This window comes from Engystomops pustulosus, chromosome 5, assembly GCF_040894005.1.
Source record: "Engystomops pustulosus chromosome 5, aEngPut4.maternal, whole genome shotgun sequence".
In the NCBI taxonomy this organism is placed as follows: Eukaryota; Metazoa; Chordata; class Amphibia; order Anura; family Leptodactylidae; genus Engystomops; species Engystomops pustulosus.
In genome coordinates, this window is record NC_092415.1 from 145812536 (window position 1) to 145834135 (window position 21600).

The 21600-nt window shown below is 44.4% G+C and overlaps 1 protein-coding gene across 3 annotated transcripts in view; it reads left to right on the forward strand.

Annotated features, from left to right (window-relative positions):
- The first annotated feature begins 791 nt into the window (after positions 1-791).
- Positions 792-21600, forward strand: part of SUGCT (succinyl-CoA:glutarate-CoA transferase) — a 570063-nt gene continuing 549254 nt past the window's right edge. The window contains exons 1-4 of one of the 3 annotated variants that reach the window (XM_072153333.1): positions 792-1095; positions 8465-8516; positions 8631-8704; positions 16132-16217. In XM_072153333.1, the coding sequence (XP_072009434.1) occupies positions 963-1095; positions 8465-8516; positions 8631-8704; positions 16132-16217 (345 nt within the window). In that variant the 5' untranslated portion in view covers positions 792-962. The remainder of the gene's footprint in view (positions 1096-8464; positions 8517-8630; positions 8705-16131; positions 16218-21600) is intronic. The other 2 variants (XM_072153331.1, XM_072153330.1) reach the window with 2 other exon arrangements.

Here is a 21600-nt window from a genome sequence, read left to right on the forward strand (position 1 = left end):
AATGAAGAAAAAAAAAAGGCCTTACCGGGAAGTACCCCTCCCAGGTTACGTCCGGATCACGTTTTGAAACACAATCCAGACAGAACGTGTGAACGTAGCCTAAACCCCCTTTGTGACGGTTCTTTTCCCCACGTATGTGCAAACAGGGGTTCGCACCCAGATATAACTTGCCTCACGCGTCCGGAGCTGTGAGTGTATCCGCATAAAACGGACACACACAAGAAATGTATAGCATTGTTTATAATGTTTAATGTATTTGGCTACTAATATATGGCTCCACTTCTGAACTATGGGGGCCCCTTCACATGAGGCACATCATGAGGGAAAATTCTGCATTATTAAATGACTTAAAGGAAACCTACCACTTGAAGTGGCAGGTTTCAGATGGAAATACCGAGAGCACCAGCTCAGGGTGAGCTGGTGGCGGAGCTTATTTTTGTAAGTGTTTTAAACCGCCGTATTGCGGTTTAAAACACTTTTTAAACTTTATAGCCGGCGCAGGGAGTTACGCGCTTGGCGCTTACCATGCGCGCGACCACATAGGAAGTGAAGGAGAGCCGCGCGCATGGTAAGCGCCGAGCGCGTACCTGCCTGCGCCGGCTATAAAGTTTAAAAAGTGTTTTAAACCGCAATACAGCGGTTTAAAACACTAACAAAAATAAGCTCTGGTATTTCCATCTGAAACCTGCCACTTCAAGTGGTAGGTTTCCTTTAAGAAAGAAAAACTTTGATGCAGATTTTACTAGATGAAAAGACCAAACACTGCTCGGAGGACACGAGTCCAAGTATCATGGACTGTGACACCTCCTTGTTACATAATAACCAGGGTCACGGAATCAGTCAGGGACAAGACTGTCCGCTTCCCTCCTCCCTCCCACGGAAGTTCCCCGTTGTTGGGCTCCAGCGTATCCCACACACTATCGAGGAAACCCGCGCGGTGGTGTCCTGTGAGAGACCCGGCCATGCACGGCACAGCGCGCCTACTGGAGGCCATGAGGAGGAGCAACACGAGGGCGAAGTGTGGAGCCTCCCTCTTCACATCCCACCTCTCCCAGCAGCACCCTGTGTGCACCCAGCTACGGCAGAGCCAGACAGGTAGCTTGTAGCATGTGTATAACTAGTCACATACAATTGTCCTGGCTTTCTATAGAAGGTTAATCCCCTGCTCATAAGCATTACATGTTAGCAATCCTGTATTCCATGTGTGCAGGGCCGGGCCGTCATAAGTCACATACACATTCCCTGCGCTGGAATGGAGGCAGCGCTGAGGCACCGTCTCCTAATCTCCACTCTCTGATGTGTACAATTCTCTGCAGACGGCAGTTACCAGGGGCAGGAAATGCTACACGGTGCCTCCGCGCTAGGCTGGCTGTGTCCTCTCCCTCCCTCAGGTGAAGGGTCAGGGGGCAGTGATGGAGGTGACACCCTGCAGCATTACACTGCAGACAGGAGATAGTTGACATTTTAGTGGCCCGGGGCACAGGAGGTAATATGTCAAGGAGAAGCCCAGAACCTTTTGCCCCTTTTCACAAACTGCTGACTTTACCATAGCCTGTGCCATTTTACCGCCAGAGGTTATGGCAGAAATCTACGTCCTATTTTTCCTGTGATCTAATTCCAGTTCAGAGAAATCTAGCTTGAAAGACCAAATACTTTACTCCAAAAGAGGGTTCTTCACAATTCCTGATAATTAAAATACATCAAGTTTTGACATTCCTTTTTACTATTTTATTCCTAATTTTATGGTTTTCTAATGATTTACAAGCATTAAAATACATCTCCAAGCTTTTCTTTGACCAACAGCACTCACCATCGATTTGCCTCCTATAACCTTCTCACGACTGACATACGGTTATATACATCCTATTTGCAGATACCACATACACTGCTAATAAAATAAACACATATTAGATCTGACTTTATTAAATATTCTCATTGAATGCTTTGTTCAGTACAAAGCTGAATGTGCTGACAACAAAAGCACAAAAAAATCATCAACAGAAATCAAATTTATTAACCAATGGAGGTCTGAATTTGGAGTCGCACACAAAAATAAAGTCAAAAAACACACAACAGGCTGATCCAACTTTGATGTAATGTCCATAAAACAAGACAAAATGAGGCGCAGTATTGTGTTTGGCCTCCCTACAACACCTCGGCATGCTCCTGATAAGGTTGCAGATGGTCTCCTGAGGGCGCGTTCTCACGATGCGTTGCTTCACTTTTTTTGATGCGTTTTTGATGCATTCGAAAGGCTTCAGGCTTGATCACATGCTGAGGTTACATTGTGTTTTAGGAAATGCAGTGGAAATGCAATGTAACCTTAGCACGTGACCAACGCTGAAGCCTCTTAGATGCGCCAAAACCGCAACACATTGTGTGAACGCGCCCTCAGGGATCTCCTTCTAGACCTAGACTAAAGCATGGAGCGAGAAATGATGTCCCAGATGTGGTTAATCGGATTCAGGTCTTGGGAACGATTGGGCCAGTCTATATCTTCCATCTTGCTGGAACTGCTGACACACTCCAGCCACAAGAGGTCTTGCATTATCCTGCATTAGGAGGAACCCAGGGCAACCGCACCAGCATATGGTTTCACAAGGGGCCTGAGGAGCCTTATCTTGATACCTAACGGCAGTCAGGCTACCTCTGGCAAGCACATGGAGGGCTGTGCGTCTCTCCAAAGAAATGCCACCCCATACCATTACTGACCCACTGCCAAACGGGTCATGCTGAAGGATGTTGCAGGCTACAGATTGCTCTTCATTGCGTCTCCAGACTGTCACGTGTTCTCAGGGTGAACCTGCTTTCATCTGAGAAGAGCACAGGGCTCCCATGGCGAATTTGCCAGTCCTAGTGTTCTCTGGCAAATGCCATGCAGTGCAAATGCAGTGCTGTCTTGCACTGTGTTGGGCTGTGAGCACAACCCCCATCTGTGGACGTCGGGCCCTCATACCATCCTCATGGAGTTGTTTTTAACCCTTTGTGCAGATACATACACATTTGCGACTTCTGGAGGTCATTTTGCAAGGCTCCGGGAATGCTCCTCCTGTACCTCCTTGCACAAAGGTGGAGATGGCGTTCCTGCTGCTCCTTGTTGCCTTCCTACAGCCCCCTCCATATCTCCTGGTGTACTGGCCTGTCTCCGGGTATAGCCTCCTGCTTCTGGACACTACGCTGACAGACACAGCAAACCTTCTTGGACATCTTGCATCGATGTGCTATCCTGGATGAGCTGCACTACCTGAGCCACTTGTGTGGGTTGTAGAGCCTGTCTCAATGGAAAGCAGCACCAACATTCAAAATTGACCAACACATTAGCAAGAAAGCATAGGTACTGAGAAATGGTCTGTGGTCCCAGCTGCAGTCCACAGTTGTATATTACATTTGCACAACAGAATGTGAAATAGATTGTCAAACAGTGTTGCTTCCTAAGTAGAAAGTTTGATTTCACAGAAGTGTGATTTATATTGAGTTAACCCCTTAACACCGAAAACACTTATCACCTTCCTGAGACGGCCCATTTTTTAAAATCTACCCTGTGTCACTATAAATGGTTATAACTTTGAAACGCTTTAACATAAGTGATTTTAAAATTTGTTTTCTCGTGACACTTTGTACTTCATGTTAGTTGAAAAATTTTGGTGGTATGTTTTGCATTTATTTATGAGAAAATCAGATATTTAGTAAAAATTTTGAAAAATTCTCGATTTTCGAACTTCAAAATGTTCTTTTTCCACACATAGTCATAACCGCAAAAATACTTAAAGGGAACCTACCACCACGAATCTACCTATAAAGGTAGATCGGGTGGTAGGTGGATGTATGGGACGTGAGGATAGCCCTTTTTAGAGCTAATCCTCACGTCCCCGCTAGCCTAGCATAAACTTTATTGCCCTAATATGTTAATTTAATTAAGCGGCTACCGGGGCGTGGAGTAGCCGGACACGAGGCTACACGGCGCGGCTACTCCACGCCCCAGTAGCTGCTTTCCCCCGCCTACCCTGTGATCTTCGGCGCGCAGCTCCTGGCAGCTGCGCGCCCTCGTCCGAGAAGATGCGCGATCTCGGGAACGAGGCCGGAGTTACTGCGCATGCGCAGAACTCCGGCTTCTCGGACGAGGGCGCGCAGCTGCCAGGAGCTGCGCGCCGAAGATCACAGGGTAGGCGGGGGAAAGCAGCTACTGGGGCGTGGAGTAGCCGCGCCGTGTAGCTACTCCACGCCCCGGTAGCCGCTTAATTAAATTAACATATTAGGGCAATAAAGTTTATGCTAGGCTAGCGGGGACGTGAGGATTAGCTCTAAAAAGGGCTATCCTCACGTCCCATACATCCACCTACCACCCGATCTACCTTTATAGGTAGATTCGTGGTGGTAGGTGCCCTTTAATAACGAACATTCACTAAATGTCTACTTTTTGTGGACATGGTTTTTTATGCATACTCTTATTTTTGTATGATGTTATGGGGCTTTGAACGTTAGGTGTGATTTTTCACATTTTCATAAAAAACGCTAAATCCTGCTATTGAGGGACCTACTCAGGTTTGAAGTCACTTTGAGAGGCCTAAATGAAAGTAAAACCCCATAAATTACCCCATTATAGAAACTACGCCCCTCAACGTACGTAAAACAACTTTTATGAAGTTTGTTAACCCTTTAATTGTTTTACAGGGGTTAAAAAAAATTGGATGCAATTTTGAAAGTAAAATTGTTTTGAAGCATGCCCCATTATTGTGACTGACATCTATGTGTCTCCTCAAATAACTACCTTGCCTCCTTGTGCTAATATTGTCTGCTAATATTCAACCGGCACGGAGCCGGCGCCAGAAGCTGCAGGTGTCAGCTATATATTATAGCCGACACCTGACTCTAACACCCGCGATCGGAGATTTACGCCCCCCCGCGGCGCTTACCAGGGGGGACGCAGCATGCTCAGTGTGTGAAGAAGAGCTTGAACAAGTGATCAGTGGATCACTTGTTCAAACTAACCTGTAAAAGTTAATAAATAATGTTAAAAACATTACATAAAATAATTTTTTAATAAAAATAATTAATTAAATAAAGTTAAAGTCCCCTAAACACAAATATTCCCTATACAAGCAATAAAGTGAAAAAAACACAAAATCGCCAAAAAACCCTACATATTTGGTATCGCCGCGTCCATAACAATCCGTACAATAACTCAGAAACATTATTGGACCCGCTCGGTGAACGCCGTAAAAACAAAACCCGAAAAAACTCCCCAAAAATTTACATTTTTCATAAAATCTCTACACAAAAATGTTCTAAAAAGTGATCAAAAAAAGTTATGTGCGCAAAAGTGGTACCACTGAAAAGAACAACTCAACTCGTAAAAAATAAGTCCTAAACTAGCTCTGTCAATCAAAAAATATTAAAGTTACGTCTCCGAAAAGATGGCAATGCAAAAACAAATGAGATTTCCTCTATTAGTTTTTATCCAGTAAAATTGTAAAAATAAATGAAAAACTATATAAATGAGGTAGTGACCTATAGAATAAAGATAATATAGAATTTTTAGTGAACGATGTATGACCCCCAAAAAATACGAAAAGAAAGTAAACCAAATTTCAAGAGTTAATAAAATCTCATATATAAGCTAATGACCCACTAAAATGAAGTATTTGTAAACTGCATCTTATGTCGCAGAAAATAAGCCCTTATATGTCCAAATTGCCAAAAAAATAAAGATTGTATAGCCAATAAAAAGTGACAATGCATAATCTGCTCTGAATGCCGCAGCTTCCCTTCGATGCCCTGGCGTGTGCCCATACAGCAGGTTACCGCCACATATGGGGTATTGTTATACGCGGGAGGGATTGGGTATCAAATTTTGTGGAGCGTTTTGGTATTTTATCCACTGAGAATTTGTACATTTTTTAAAAAACACATTAATTTAGCCAAAAAAATTTTACTTTCAAAATTGCATCCGATTTTGTTTTAACCCCTGTAAAACAATTAAAGGGTTAACAAACTTCATAAAAGTTGTTTTACGTACGTTGAGGGGTGTAGTTTCTATAATGGGGTAATTTATGGGGTTTACTTTTATTTAGGCCTCTCAAAGTGATTTGAAACCTGAGTAGGTCCCTCAATAGCAGGATTTTGCGTTTTTTATGAAAATGTGAAAAATCGCACCTAACGTTCAAAGCCCCATAACATCCTACAAAAATGAGAGGATGCACAAAAAACCATGTCCACATAAATTAGACATTTAGTGAATGTTAGTTATTACGTTTTTTTGCGGTTATGACTATGTATGGAAAAAGTAGAACATTTTGAAGTTCGAAAATCAAGAATTTTTCCAAATTTTCACCAAATATCTGATTTTCTCATAAATACATGCCACCAAAATTTTTCAACTAACCTGAAGTACAATGTGTCATGAGAAAACTATTTTAAAATCACTTGGATATGTTAAAGCGTTCCAAAGTTATAACCACTTGTAGTGACACAGGGCAGATTAGAAAAAATGGGCCGTGTCAGGAAGGTGAAAAGTGGCTTCGGCGTTAAGGGGTTAAACCGTGATACAGCGGTTTAGGACACTAACAAAAATAAGCTCACCCTGAGCTGGTGCTCGGTATTCCCATCTTACACCTACCACTTCAACTGGTAGGTTTCCTTTAACAGAGGATACTTCCAGTTCTGTTTCTTCTACAAACACTTTTATGATATTAAGTCCTTTTATGACATTAAAAGGGAGATTCTCCTCTGTAATTGGAGATATGACTGTTGGAAATGTGTCCTCCTTTAGTCTCAAGGCATATAGCAGGGGTAGGGAACCTGTGGCTCAGGACCCAGATGTGGCTCTTTTGATATGCGATGTGTGCGTCTAAGACCATTGTCTAAGATGCTGTGTGCATCTGATCTTCAAACACAGGCAGTGATGTTATGTCGGAGCGTGGGTCAAAGAAAGTCGTACAGGAGCAAAGAGGAGCTGGCTGCAGGGAGTACAGTTTGGCGAGTATTCATTTTTATGTGCTGTGGCCTCTATCTGCTGGGAGGTATGTGCATAATGTATGACTCTCAAGGAGTTACATTTAAAACGTTCCTGACCCCTGGTATAAAGTATAAGGAGCAGCAGAAGTCACTTTGCAATAGCAAATGCACCCTCTGCCTCAAAACCTGGAAAATGATTATGGACTGTACATATTTCACTTTAGGTTTATAACATTTACTGCTTATTAACCCCTTGCCGCCGAAGTCACTTTTCACCTTCCTGACACGGCCCATTTTTTCAAATCTGACATGTGTTACTGTAATAGGTTATAACTGCCTTCATAATACTATTGAAAGATCACTAATATGAGTCATTGGTATACCAAAGCATCGACTGAAAACAAGAAACAATCTATTAGGCTGCATTTAATAATTGTATAGCTACATGCAGGTTCTAGAAGCTTGCTTTCTAGCCCTTGCCTCGAAATGATATTGTGCTGGGGGTCCTGTCAGTAACCTGTTAACTGGCTCCTTTCTTGAACTTGTGCTCTCTTGGTTCTGTGAGTCAGGAATACATGCCCAAACATGTGTGCCAACATCTGCAAAGAGTTTGTATGTTTTCTTCGTGTTTGCATGGGTTTCCTCCGGGTCCTCCGGTTTCCTCCCACATTTTAAAACATACTGGCAAGTTGATTAGATTGTGAGCCCCATTGGGGACAGCGCTGCGTAATCTTTGTGTGCGCTATAGAAATAAAGGAATTATTATTTATTATTTAAGGAATGATACTGGTTGGCTTGACATTGTATCTAGATGTCCTTTTAGTCACCCAATGCATCTACAGTATAATATTATAAAAAATTGTTCCATATTATTATCTAAATTCTAAGGATGGTTTAAATGCTAGTTTCTAAATTTCTGTATGATGTACAATGAGGGCTCTTTGTCATGCACCACTTGTAGAGGGGTTGAGGGGTCCACTGGTGAATTCAGTTATGGGCCATTGCTAAACTGCCACCTGCTGCAATGGCAATCCATTGGCACAACTCGGTTATGCTACAAGATTTCAATTTGGGGAAAGAAAAAAATTAGGTTTCTAAAACTTGTACGGAACCAGAACATGTCTGGTTTTGTTGTTATAAGCCTTCTTTTTTTTGCTTTTATTTAGCTCCCCCTTTTTATTGTTTTTAATCATTTCCGAGTCAAATAGACTCGCCAAATCAGACTACATATTATGTGTGGACTAGAAGCTCATTTCCCAATTCATTCCAATGATAGACTCAATGCCCATCTCATAGGAATGGAGAGGAAAATATGCTAAATAAAGCAAAATGTAAAAGTTATAACCACACAACCAGACATGCCCAATGTCCCAACAAAAAGAAGGAAAAACTAATTTGCCATTGATTAAGTCATAGGTTTTTGTAGGTAGAGATGAATTTTGTAGGTATTGTGTACACAAGTCTGAGATGCAAGCTCTTTAATGTTTATGTTTTTTTGATAAATCAATAGATTCTGGAAGTAAAAAGCCTTTGGATGGAGTGAAAATCCTAGACTTAACAAGGTAAGTAACATTCAGAATTGAAGAATTGCAATAAAAGCTATGTTTTATCCAACCCCTATTCAGATACCCTATGATAACTATGTATTATTTATGTATCTGTGTTATATTTTGTAGGGTTTTGGCTGGACCTTTCGCTACAATGATTCTTGGGGATCTTGGTGCTGAAGTCATAAAAGTAGAAAAACCTGGTAATCCATTTATATGTTTGGGCTCATCTTGTCCTTACAATGTATATGTGTGTGTATATATACAATCATTATATTATGGGGGTTATTTATCATTTGCTTTCTTGGGCTTTTTTAGTGTAAAAAAGTCTGCAAAAATTCATATTGAGGTTTTTTGGGACTTTTCACTGCTAAAACATCTCACAGGACTATTTCCTTCTATACATTAATCTGGAGTAAACATAGAACTACTGTTGGTGCAACGCAAGATTCCCATAAAAAGTCTCATAGTTACTCGTATGTGCTGGGACTTATAATGCAGTTTGAGACTTTTTTGGGGGGACTTTTTAAAAAAAAGAAAATTTATTTAAGGGACAAAGTCACTTTAATGCATGTGATGCACAGCAGAGCTCCACAAATAGACCTAGAACTGGCCCAAGGAAGCCATGTGATGATAAATAACCCTCAATGTGTCCATTAACCCCTTAAGGACCAGGCCCTTTTTCATTTTTGAGTCCTTTATTTTTCACTCTCCACTTTCAAAAATCTATAATTTTTTAAAATTTTTCCATGTAGAGAGCTGTTTGACGGCTTGTTTTCTGCGTAACAAATTGCACTTCATCGTGAAAGTATTTAATTTTCTATGCCGTATAATTCTGAATGCAGTGAAAATTATGAAAAAACACATTTGCGCCATTTCTTGTGGGCTTGGATTTTACGTCTTTCACTGTACGCCACAAATGACATGTCTACTTTGGGTCGGTGCAATTCTTTGGGTCAATAACAAAATTGTATAGGTTTTATAATGTTTTCATACTCGCCGGAAGCAAGCACCCGGTGAGTATGAAGAGGGCTAAGCCTGTGAGCCCTTTTCATACTCCCCCATGCGCAATAAAACATACAGGTACGTCTTATTGTGCTATGGGGTTAAAGGGCTAGTTTTGGATAATAGATTTTTTTTTTGTTAATGGCAAGGACTGAACAAACAAATTCCATTACAGTCCAGAAGCACAGTGCCTACTGTCACAGTTTGTCTCTATTTGTTCACATCTGCATCACCTTGCCCGTGCTTATGATGCATCGCAGCCTGCAATTGGCTGTAGAAGTCTTGTGCTTTCAGTACTGCATTCAATGGTCATTGCAGCGACAGTCATGTTCGACCAGTTTTGCCTTAAGAACTGAATGTTTAAACTCATACTTATGAGGTATAATTGATCGAGACACATTGTAGCTGAAAGAAAAACATGTCTTGAACATTGTGTAATATAATAAGTAAAACACCCAAAACAATCCATAATAGCTATTTCATCTAATTAAAATGGATAGCTATTTTTATTTGGGTCAAGTCTGTCGATATGGAAAAGACAAAAAGAATCTTGAGTGCAGAATATGAAATGATTTAGTTGATATATCTAGGGTCACACAGGTCAGGTTAGAATTACAAATGCAATAACAATTTTTAACAATTTGGATTATCAATAGAATCAACATTATATTGAGAGCAAGGGCATTTTCAACCTGTGAACATAATTAAAAACTTTCAGCGCTACACTGTTTGCTATTTGTAGCACTAATAACCGATTTTAGAGGGAGTCTACTATCTCCTAAATTGCAGCCTAAAAAGAATCGTTTAACCCCTTAAAGGAAACCTACCACTTCAAGTGGCAGGTATAAGAGGGAACTACCGAGCACCAGCTCAGGGTGAGCTGGTGCCGGAGCTTATTTTTGTTAGTGTTTTAAACCGCTGTATCGCGGTTTAAAACACTTTTTAAACTGTATGGCCGAAGCTGCTTCGGCGCAGGGAGGTACACGCTCAGCGCACCATGCGCGCGATCGTGCACGCGGCTACATAGGAAGTAAATGAGAGCCACGGGCACGGTCGCGCGCATGGTGCGCCGAGCGTGTACCTCCCTGCGCCGAAGCAGCTTCGGTCATAAAGTTTAAAAAGTGTTTTAAACCGCGATACTGCGGTTTAAAACACTAACAAAAATAAGCTCCGGCACCAGCTCACCCTGAGCTGGTGCTCGGTAGTTCCCTCTTATACCTGCCACTTTGAGTGGTAGGTTTCCTTTAAGGATGAAGCAATTTTGTAGCATTTTTTTGTATTCTTACTTGAGTCGCTTTTTATGGTAATAACTTTTGGACACTGTTACTTATCAAAGCAATTATAAGAATTGTTTTTTACTCACTTGTTGTACATTTTAGTGGTAAATGTTGGCTGATAAGTTTTGAGTTTATTTATTAAAAAAAAAAGAAGAAAAAATTATGAATATTTTGAAAAATTTGTTATTTTTGAAATCATTGCGTTTTTAGGCAGATAGATTTACCACCTAAATAAGTTGCTGTATAACATTTCCCATATGTCTGCTTTACATTTTCATAATTTTTTTTAAATGTCTGGATAATTTATTTTGATGTCACACAGCTTACAAATCGAATATAATTTTTTCTGTATTTTCAGAATTGACTATTTTGGGGATAAATACGGTTTTGAATGAAATGATTGAATGAAAAGGTGATAAACACCGAAACGTCGCCGGTTTGTGAATAAACCCTTCCATTTTTTCACTTTATTTGGGAGTGCTGCCTCAATTTTTGATATTTTTAACATTAAAACCCCCTATATAATTAACCCATTTTCAAATCTGCACCCCTCAAACAATCAGAAACAGCTTTTAGGAAGGTTGTTAACTCCTTGAGATCCTCATAGCAATTAAATCAAAATGGAGGTGAAATTTAGAATGGTCAAATTTTGTCGGTTATGCATTCATTTAGCCCTAAAATTTACACATTTCCAAAAGATAAAAAGAGAAAACCCATCTCACAATTTGTTATGCAATTTCTTCCGAGTACAGAGACCCCCCCACATGGGGCAGTTACTTGTTTTATTGGCGCACAGCGAGGCACAGAAGGGAAGGAGAACCCTGCAGCTGCCAGGATTTTTGTTTTCTAAATGGCCCCTATTGTAGGCTTTAAAATTTTAGCCTTTTCGTTATTGGGGCCACATGACAGAAATTTTTTTGCGGGATGCTTTTTCCAGTATTACCATTTTGGGGTTGGTATCCTCTATACTTTTTTTTTTTAAGGGCAGGTGTAGAAAAGCATCAATTCTATACTGGATTTTTTTCCTTTTTTTTTTTGCGTTCACCGTATAGCCTAATAATCATGTTATCTTTATTCTATCGGTCAACACGATTACAGGGAAACAATACTTGAATATTTTTTCTTACGTTTTACTAAATTTGTCAAATAAAACCCTAATGTGGCATAACATTTTTACTTTTTTTGGGCTATGGAGCTGGTTGCAACCGTATCATTCTGGAATACATATTTTTTTTAAATCACTTTTTATTACATATTTTGTGGATTTTCTAGGGTTTGTTACAGACGTCGTGATACTATATACAGACGGTCCCGTACTTAAGAACACCCGACTTGCAGACGACCCCTAGTTACAAACGGACCTGTGGATATTGGTAATTTACACGACTTTAGTCCAAAGCTACAATAAACAGCTATAACCGTTATTAACTGTGTCTGTAGTTAAGATTTATTATTAATCCTAGTTCTTATAACAACCCAACATTTTTAAAATCCAACTGTTACAGAGACAAAAAAAATTTGTCTGGAGTTACAATGATAAAATATACAGTTCTGACTTACATACAAATTCAACTTAAGAACAAACCTGCAGACCCTATCTTGTACGTAACCCGGGGACTGCCTGTATGTGTGGTTTGTGTTATGATTTAGACTTTTGGGCATTATATGTCTCTTTATATGTTATGGGGCTTAAGGGCATTTTTATTGATTTATTAATTTATTTTTTAATTTAATTTTTTTTACCCTTTTTTTTATTACTTCCACCATAGGACATGAACAAGCAGTCATCTGATTGCTTGTTCATGATAATACCCTGTAATACTGATGTATTGCAGGGTATTAGCTGTGTCAGCCTCCTGATCGAACCTCAGTGCTGCTAGTGGATGATCGGTATCCCCGAAGACGGCGTGTGTGTGGTTGGGGGGCGATTGTGGGGGAAAGACCCCCAGACGGCAGTTTAAATGCCTCGGTCGCGCTGATCGCGGCATTTAAGAGGTTAAACACCCGCGATTGGAGGCCACTCCGACCGCGGTTGTGACACTGGGGTGTCGGCTGTTAGTTACAGCCAGCACCCTATGTATCCCGATGCCGGTTCGGCCCAGATCTCGAGCTGAGCATCAGATCTCAGAGTCTGATATATCGGAGGCAGAGCGCTAAGCGGTTAATAAACTTGATAGGATTTTATCTGTCATTCTAGAGAAAAGTAAAGGGGTATTCCGGGAACACTTTTTTATTAATTTATGGCTAGGAGGTTTGTCCACTTTCCCCAATCTTGTTCTCCTGTGGTGGTGCCTGTCACTGCAGGCTAGTGTTTGTATACAGAGGCCGGTGGCAATGTGCGTCTACAGCTTACATGTAGAGGCTGGCAGTGACACGTGTATACAGCCATGCTCCTGCTACTGCATTGAAACGTATTCAGTCACCAGAGCGCAGCAATATGCAACAAACACCCACCTTGTATGGACCTTGAGAGGATACGTGCTGATACGGGCTGATACGTCACACATACTAGTACTTACTGATACTAATGTGTCACCTAAGGGGTTAAGGTGTTTATGATATGAATCCGGCCTAGTCATGATAAGGAGTGTTTCAGCCATTTTGAGAGGTCCGTTAATAATTGCTGTATCAGTGGGTTATAGTTCCAGTTGAACATTGTGGATTTAAAGAGGACCTGTCACCTATAACAAAGGCACTAGGAGCTGCTTACTAAAGTAAGCATCTCCTAGAACTATCCTATTTTTAGCAGTGATAAACTTCTAGCTTTATCAGAATTCTCTGATAAAGCTAGCAGACACTGCCATGAAGTACAATAGGAACACCGAACCAAGCTTAAAGCGGTCTGGCGTATTCTTAAGGGGGCTGGACTAGAAGGCGGTTAGTGCTACAAGAAGCTCGGCAGTCACTGCTGGTCTATGGCATGAATGGGGCGGTCCGGGGATGAAGCGGCGCCTATTGTCCTTTGCGGCAGTGTCTGCTAGCTTTATCGGAGGTTCCAATAAAGCTAGCAGTTTATCACTAATAAAAATAGGCTACTTTAGTAAACAGCTCATAGTGCCTTTGTTATAGGTGACAGGTCTACTTTAAGGGAAGATAAACGTACCCCCAGGTAGGTAATATAGTGTCGTTGATTCTGGGTGGTGTTTAGAGTAATCGATTATGGCTCTATAATGTTTTGATTGGGAGTTAAATCCCCTCACATTATGCATCCCTTCACATTAATTGTCTATGCGGGTCAAATTCACAGTAATAGACCTAGTGGTGATGCTGTAAGATCCTCCCTGTATTCAGAACTAACTTGGGGTAAACGGGTAGGGAAAGAGTGGGAGAAAAAAACAACCTGGGAAATGAGAACATATGGGCAATAAGTCCGTGCACTGAGGCATCATGGAGAGAACTCAAAATTAAATTGTCCTGTCACTGTAGACATCAAAGGTACTCAACATGGATCCAGGGTCATATTAGACAACAGTAAATGAATGACATCTGCAATGACAGCATGCACCGTTCCATAAGTCGTTTAATGCAAAAGTCTAATCTTAATACAGACCGAAGTCGCTTGCACCACCCCCATGCGACTTCGGTCTGTATTAATGACAGGTTCTCCTTTACCTTGACCTTCCATGCCTGGGATTTACCGGTATCCCCTTTATTAAGTGGGGATCTCTGTTATGGGATTTTGGGTGTTGGCTGTTGGTACTAGTGTGTGTGGACTTACTGTGATCCACACTCACATAAGCAGCAATTTTACATGTGGGAAACCTTATTTATGTGACTTGCACTGAACCGTGTGCACTGCATTTTGCATTTTAGTCTGTCTCTCCCTTTGTGTCTGCCTTTTATGTTCCTTTAATGATAATGAAGCTATAATAAAGGTTACTACAATTTCTACAATTATTCATATGTGCTGGTTCTGTTTGTTTTGTCGCACATAGATAATAGGTGCGCTATAAGGATGCAAGGTCAGGGTTCAGCAAGTGGTGGGAGGGATTCCAAGTAACCAAGCCGCCTCCTGTGCTACAGGCTGGGCAGGCAAAAAAAACCGAGGCTGGGGCTTTTGAAGGGTTCCCAGGTCTAATGCAGTTCACCCTGGGCACTGCAACCAGGTATGGACATGAAGGGGCCTCCAAAGCCCGCCGAAGTTCCCAGAGATGGGATGTGGACAGCCACGGTTACAGTGAGGACAGCTGGTATGGCCTTGGTCTCCAGATGATGGTGGAGGAGATCCGGCAGAGCTTTTTGTCAAGTGTGGCCCGATTGTGGCTCCAATAACCCCTGCAACCTTGGTTTCTGGCCACTCATGGTAGCCCCTGGCACAGATTGTGGGGTGCTTGGAGCTTATTACAGATGAGGTGAGATGGATATGGATTGCTCAGGGGGTAGCAGAGCTCTTCAGATGTGCATCTGGCTTGGGTGGTAGGTAGCCTGCCCCCCTCTCTTCTGTGAACCTTTTTAAAGGGGACCATGCACAGAGAGCAGTGAAGATGAGTGTGTACCTTTTGATTTAGAATTAGCTACTGGAACTCAAAGATGGAATCTGGCAGGGAGCCAGTTTAAAGTTTTTAATCTACGGTAGTTTATTTCATTACCATAAAAGTCAGAGATATTGTGAAAACAGTTTTACATCATGCTTTACTGTGTCTATGGGAACCTGGGCACTACTGAAAATGGCCCTCTGGTGACAAGTTCCCTTTAAAAGGTTCATGGAGGGAGAGCAGTCTGTGTAACCAGTGTAAAAGGTCATAAATCATTTGGCGTGATTATCCTCTGGAACTATTCCTCCTTTAATCTCATACAGGCATCTGTAGTTGACTTCAGGAAAACACCAGATTACTGCCTCAGAAAATGTCTGACAAAGACCTAGAAACACCAAGCAACACTAGTTTGTGGCACTGTGTAACTGAAAGGAATGGCAATAATGTAGTTATTAGCCTACATAGCCTGAGATCAGGGCATGTGTTGTTGAATATCATAATTCAGACAGAGGTCTAGGCCAGTGGCACAAGTTCTTATAACGTTAAACAGGAAGAGATACAGCATTAGGTTACTAGTTCCCTTGTCTTGCAGTGTCTAATATACTATCCATCAGCATGGACTTGACAGAACTGTAGGCTTGGGGAAAGATTCGAAAAGTTTTCTTTGTGCATACTGGCCCTAAAAAAAAAGTAAGTGTCAATATACAGTTTTTTTTGGAAATTCTTTATTTTTGATTCTTCAACCTTGGGATACAGAATGGAAAAAGGGAATAGGGTCCTCATACAATCTGTTTTTCACCAGGTGGCATAATGAATTTACTTTCTATATGAGTTTTACGTTAATAAACCTTTTATTGCCATCTATTTTTGCAGGGTCTGGTGATGATACAAGATCTTGGGGGCCTCCATTTGTGGCAAGCGAGAGTGCCTACTTTCTGAGTGTGAATAGGAATAAGAAGGTATTCACATGTTCAAACTCCAGTTAACATTTAGCCTAATCTTTATTTTGAAAACGTTCCTGTAACATGTTGGGACCATCCAAGTTGTACTTTAATTTATGTACAGTATCATTGATAGCACAAGTGTCCAACAAAAAGTCAACGGGCCAAATCCGGCCTGCGGCCTTGTGTTAGCCGGCCTTTCTCCCTACTCCTTTGCTGTGCTTGTTGGGAGCACAGAATAGGGGCAGGTCTCTTGGATACTCACCATGCCTCACTTTCCCAAAGAAGCAGCAGTCTTCTTTTCTCCTGGGTACAACTGGTGTATGCGCAGGCTCTGAAGTCAGCACATATGATGTGATGACCACATTATGTGTGCTGGCTTCAGAGCCGGCGTGCACAGCTGGCATGGGGCACTTATGGCTGGCATGGGACACTCTGGGGGCAATCTGATTACATAGGGGTACTATGGCTGGCATGGGGCATACTGGCAAGTATGGTTGCTATGGGAGCCCTGTGTGGGCACTCTAGGAGGTATGGGGGCACTCTGGCTGACATGGGGACCAAAGTAGATCATTTTAAACATAACTAAAATTACATTCAGCCCTTTTAGGGCAACCACAAGGCAGATGTGGCCTTCGGTGAATATGAGTTTGACACCCCTGATTTACAGCATAAGTTGAGCAAATGTATAAATATACCTCATTTTTCTTGTACTCAACCTGTGTTAAAATGTTTATTTTAAAGTGAACTACAGTTATACAGTAGGTTATTGGATACAATCAACTGGTGTTCAAAATGTTATCAGTGGTTTAGGCTACTAAAATCTTCTTTCACCAATTTTCGCTAGAAGAAATACGGATAGTGTATGGATAGTGTAGCATGTTCTTTACAGTTTAAAAGGGGCAACGCCCCAGAAGCAGCTGTGAAGGCGAAACCCAGGGTCGGGTGGACATGTGTGACTGGCGTCCTGCTTATGTCTAGATGTGCACATTTTTACAAATATTTTGTGAGTATATTTTTAAATAAAATTTTAAACAACAAAGAATATACTACACTATCCATAAGCGTATTTCTTTTAGTGAAATTGTCTTAAAGAGAGATGGCAATGAAGGAGGATTAGGAAACGTGATGGAGTTGGTCTGAATGGTGACCTATTCTTGTCAGAAATCTATGGAAACGTATAATACTCATTGAAAAGGATCGATTGTTAGATTCATAAATAATTTATAAAGGATTGTCGGAGCTCCGGTCCTCTCTTTCTTTTATCTTCTATCAATATTTGGCATACACATAAAGCCTTTATGCAAGGCCATTTCACAAGAATAGCGATATCAGATACCAAGACCAGGAAAGAAACCTGATTTCATATACTTTTGTTTTTACCGTATATACTCGCGTACAAGCCGAGACCCCTAATTTTACCACAAAAAGTGGGAAAACCTATTGACTCGAGTATAAGCCGAGGGTGGGAAATGCATTGGTCACTGTCTGCTAATATATAGCCAGCCAGCCCTCTGTAGTATATAGCCAGCCTGCCCCCAGTAGTATACAGCCAGCTAGCCCCCATGTAGTATACAGCCAGCCAGCCCCCATGTAGTATACAGCCAGCCAGCCCCCATGTAGTATACAGCCAGCCAGCCCCCATGTAGTATACAGCCAGCCAGCCCCCATGTAGTATACAGCCAGCCCCCATGTAATGTACAGCCAGCCAGCCCCCATGTAGTGTACAGCCAGCCAGCCCCCATGTAGTATACAGCCAGCCAGCCCCCATGTAGTATACAGCCAGCCCCCATGTAGTATACAGCCACCCCCCATGTAGTATACAGCCAGCCACCCCCATGTAGTATACAGCCAGCCACCCCCCATGTAGTATACAGCCAGCCCCCATGTAGTATACAGCCAGCCACCCCCCATGTAGTATACAGCCAGCCACCCCCCATGTAGTATACAGCCAGCCAACCAGCCCCCATGTAGTATCCAGCCAGCCAACCAGCCCCCATGTAGTATCCAGCCAGCCAGCCCCCATGTAGTATCCAGCCAGCCAGCCCCCATGTAGTATCCAGCCAGCCAGCCCCCATGTAGTATCCAGCCAGCCAGCCCCCATGTAGTATCCAGCCAGCCAGCCCCCATGTAGTATCCAGCCAGCCAGCCCCCATGTAGTATACAGCCAGCCAGCCCCCATGTAGTATACAGCCAGCCAGCCCCCATGTAGTATACAGCCAGCCCCCATGTAGTATACAGCCAGCCCCCATGTAGTATACAGCCAGCCCCCATGTAGTATACAGCCAGCCCCCATGTAGTATCCAGCCAGCCAGCCCCCATGTAGTATCCAGCCAGCCAGCCCCCATGTAGTATCCAGCCAGCCAGCCCCCATGTAGTATCCAGCCAGCCAGCCCCCATGTAGTATCCAGCCAGCCAGCCCCCATGTAGTATCCAGCCAGCCAGCCCCCATGTAGTATCCAGCCAGCCAGCCCCCATGTAGTATCCAGCCAGCCAGCCCCCATGTAGTATCCAGCCAGCCAGCCCCCATGTAGTATCCAGCCAGCCAGCCCCCATGTAGTATCCAGCCAGCCAGCCCCCATGTAGTATCCAGCCAGCCAGCCCCCATGTAGTATACAGCCAGCCCCCATGTAGTATACAGCCAGCCCCCATGTAGTATCCAGCCAGCCAGCCCCCATGTAGTATCCAGCCAGCCAGCCCCCATGTAGTATCCAGCCAGCCAGCCCCCATGTAGTATCCAGCCAGCCCGCCCCCATGTAGTATCCAGCCAGCCCGCCCCCATGTAGTATCCAGCCAGCCCGCCCCCATGTAGTATCCAGCCAGCCCGCCCCCATGTAGTATCCAGCCAGCCAGCCCCCATGTAGTATCCAGCCAGCCAGCCCCCATGTAGTATCCAGCCAGTCAGCCCCCCATGTAGTATCCAGCCAGTCAGCCCCCCATGTAGTATCCAGCCAGCCAGCCCCCATGTAGTATACAGCCAGCCCCCATGTAGTATACAGCCAGCCCCCATGTAGTATACAGCCAGCCCCCATGTAGTATACAGCCAGCCCCCATGTAGTATACAGCCAGCCCCCATGTAGTATACAGCCAGCCCCCATGTAGTATACAGCCAGCCCTCATGTAGTATCCAGCCAGCCAGCCCCCATGTAGTATCCAGCCAGCCAGCCCCCATGTAGTAGCCAGCCAGCCCCCATGTAGTATCCAGCCAGCCAGCCCCCATGTAGTATACAGCCAGCCCCCATGTAGTATACAGCCAGCCCCCATGTAGTATACAGCCAGCCCCCATGTAGTATACAGCCAGCCCCCATGTAGTATCCAGCCAGTCAGCCCCCATGTAGTATCCAGCCAGCCAGCCCACATGTAGTATCCAGCCAGCCAGCCCCCATGTAGTATCCAGCCAGCCAGCCCCCATGTAGTATCCAGCCAGCCAGCCCCCATGTAGTATCCAGCCAGCCAGCCCCCATGTAGTATCCAGCCAGCCCCCATGTAGTATCCAGCCAGCCAGCCCCCATGTAGTATCCAGCCAGCCAGCCCCCATGTAGTATCCAGCCAGCCAGCCCCCATGTAGTATACAGCCAGCCAGCCCCCATGTAGTATACAGCCAGCCAGCCCCCATGTAGTATACAGCCAGCCAGCCCCCATGTAGTATCCAGGAAGCCAGCCCCCATGTAGTATCCAGGAAGCCAGCCCCCATGTAGTATACAGCCAGCCAGCCCCCATGTAGTATACAGCCAGCTAGCCCCCATGTAGTATACAGCCAGCTAGCCCCCATGTAGTATACAGCCAGCTAGCCCCCATGTAGTATACAGCCAGCCAGCCCCCATGTAGTATACAGCCAGCCAGCCCCCATGTAGTATACAGCCAGCCAGCCCCCATGTAGTATACAGCCAGCCAGCCCCCATGTAGTATACAGCCAGCCAGCCCCCATGTAGTATACAGCCAGCCCCCATGTAGTATACAGCCACCCCCCATGTAGTATACAGCCAGCCACCCCCATGTAGTATACAGCCAGCCACCCCCCATGTAGTATACAGCCAGCCCCCATGTAGTATACAGCCAGCCACCCCCCATGTAGTATACAGCCAGCCACCCCCCATGTAGTATACAGCCAGCCAACCAGCCCCCATGTAGTATCCAGCCAGCCAACCAGCCCCCATGTAGTATCCAGCCAGCCAGCCCCCATGTAGTATCCAGCCAGCCAGCCCCCATGTAGTATCCAGCCAGCCAGCCCCCATGTAGTATCCAGCCAGCCAGCCCCCATGTAGTATACAGCCAGCCAGCCCCCATGTAGTATACAGCCAGCCCCCATGTAGTATACAGCCACCCCCCATGTAGTATACAGCCAGCCACCCCCATGTAGTATACAGCCAGCCACCCCCATGTAGTATACAGCCAGCCACCCCCATGTAGTATACAGCCAGCCACCCCCCATGTAGTATACAGCCAGCCACCCCCCATGTAGTATACAGCCAGCCCCCATGTAGTATACAGCCAGCCACCCCCCATGTAGTATACAGCCAGCCCCCATGTAGTATACAGCCAGCCACCCCCCATGTAGTATACAGCCAGCCACCCCCCATGTAGTATACAGCCAGCCCCCATGTAGTATCCAGCCAGCCAGCCCCCATGTAGTATCCAGCCAGCCAGCCCCCATGTAGTATCCAGCCAGCCAGCCCCCATGTAGTATCCAGCCAGCCAGCCCCCATGTAGTATCCAGCCAGCCAGCCCCCATGTAGTATCCAGCCAGCCAGCCCCCATGTAGTATCCAGCCAGCCAGCCCCCATGTAGTATCCAGCCAGCCAGCCCCCATGTAGTATACAGCCAGCCCCCATGTAGTATACAGCCAGCCCCCATGTAGTATACAGCCAGCCAGCCCCCATGTAGTATCCAGCCAGCCAGCCCCCATGTAGTATCCAGCCAGCCAGCCCCCATGTAGTATCCAGCCAGCCCGCCCCCATGTAGTATCCAGCCAGCCCGCCCCCATGTAGTATCCAGCCAGCCCGCCCCCATGTAGTATCCAGCCAGCCCCCATGTAGTATCCAGCCAGCCAGCCCCCATGTAGTATCCAGCCAGTCAGCCCCCCATGTAGTATCCAGCCAGTCAGCCCCCCATGTAGTATCCAGCCAGCCAGCCCCCATGTAGTATACAGCCAGCCCCCATGTAGTATACAGCCAGCCCCCATGTAGTATACAGCCAGCCCCCATGTAGTATACAGCCAGCCCCCATGTAGTATACAGCCAGCCCCCATGTAGTATACAGCCAGCCCCCATGTAGTATACAGCCAGCCCCCATGTAGTATACAGCCAGCCCCCATGTAGTATACAGCCAGCCCTCATGTAGTATCCAGCCAGCCAGCCCCCATGTAGTATCCAGCCAGCCAGCCCCCATGTAGTAGCCAGCC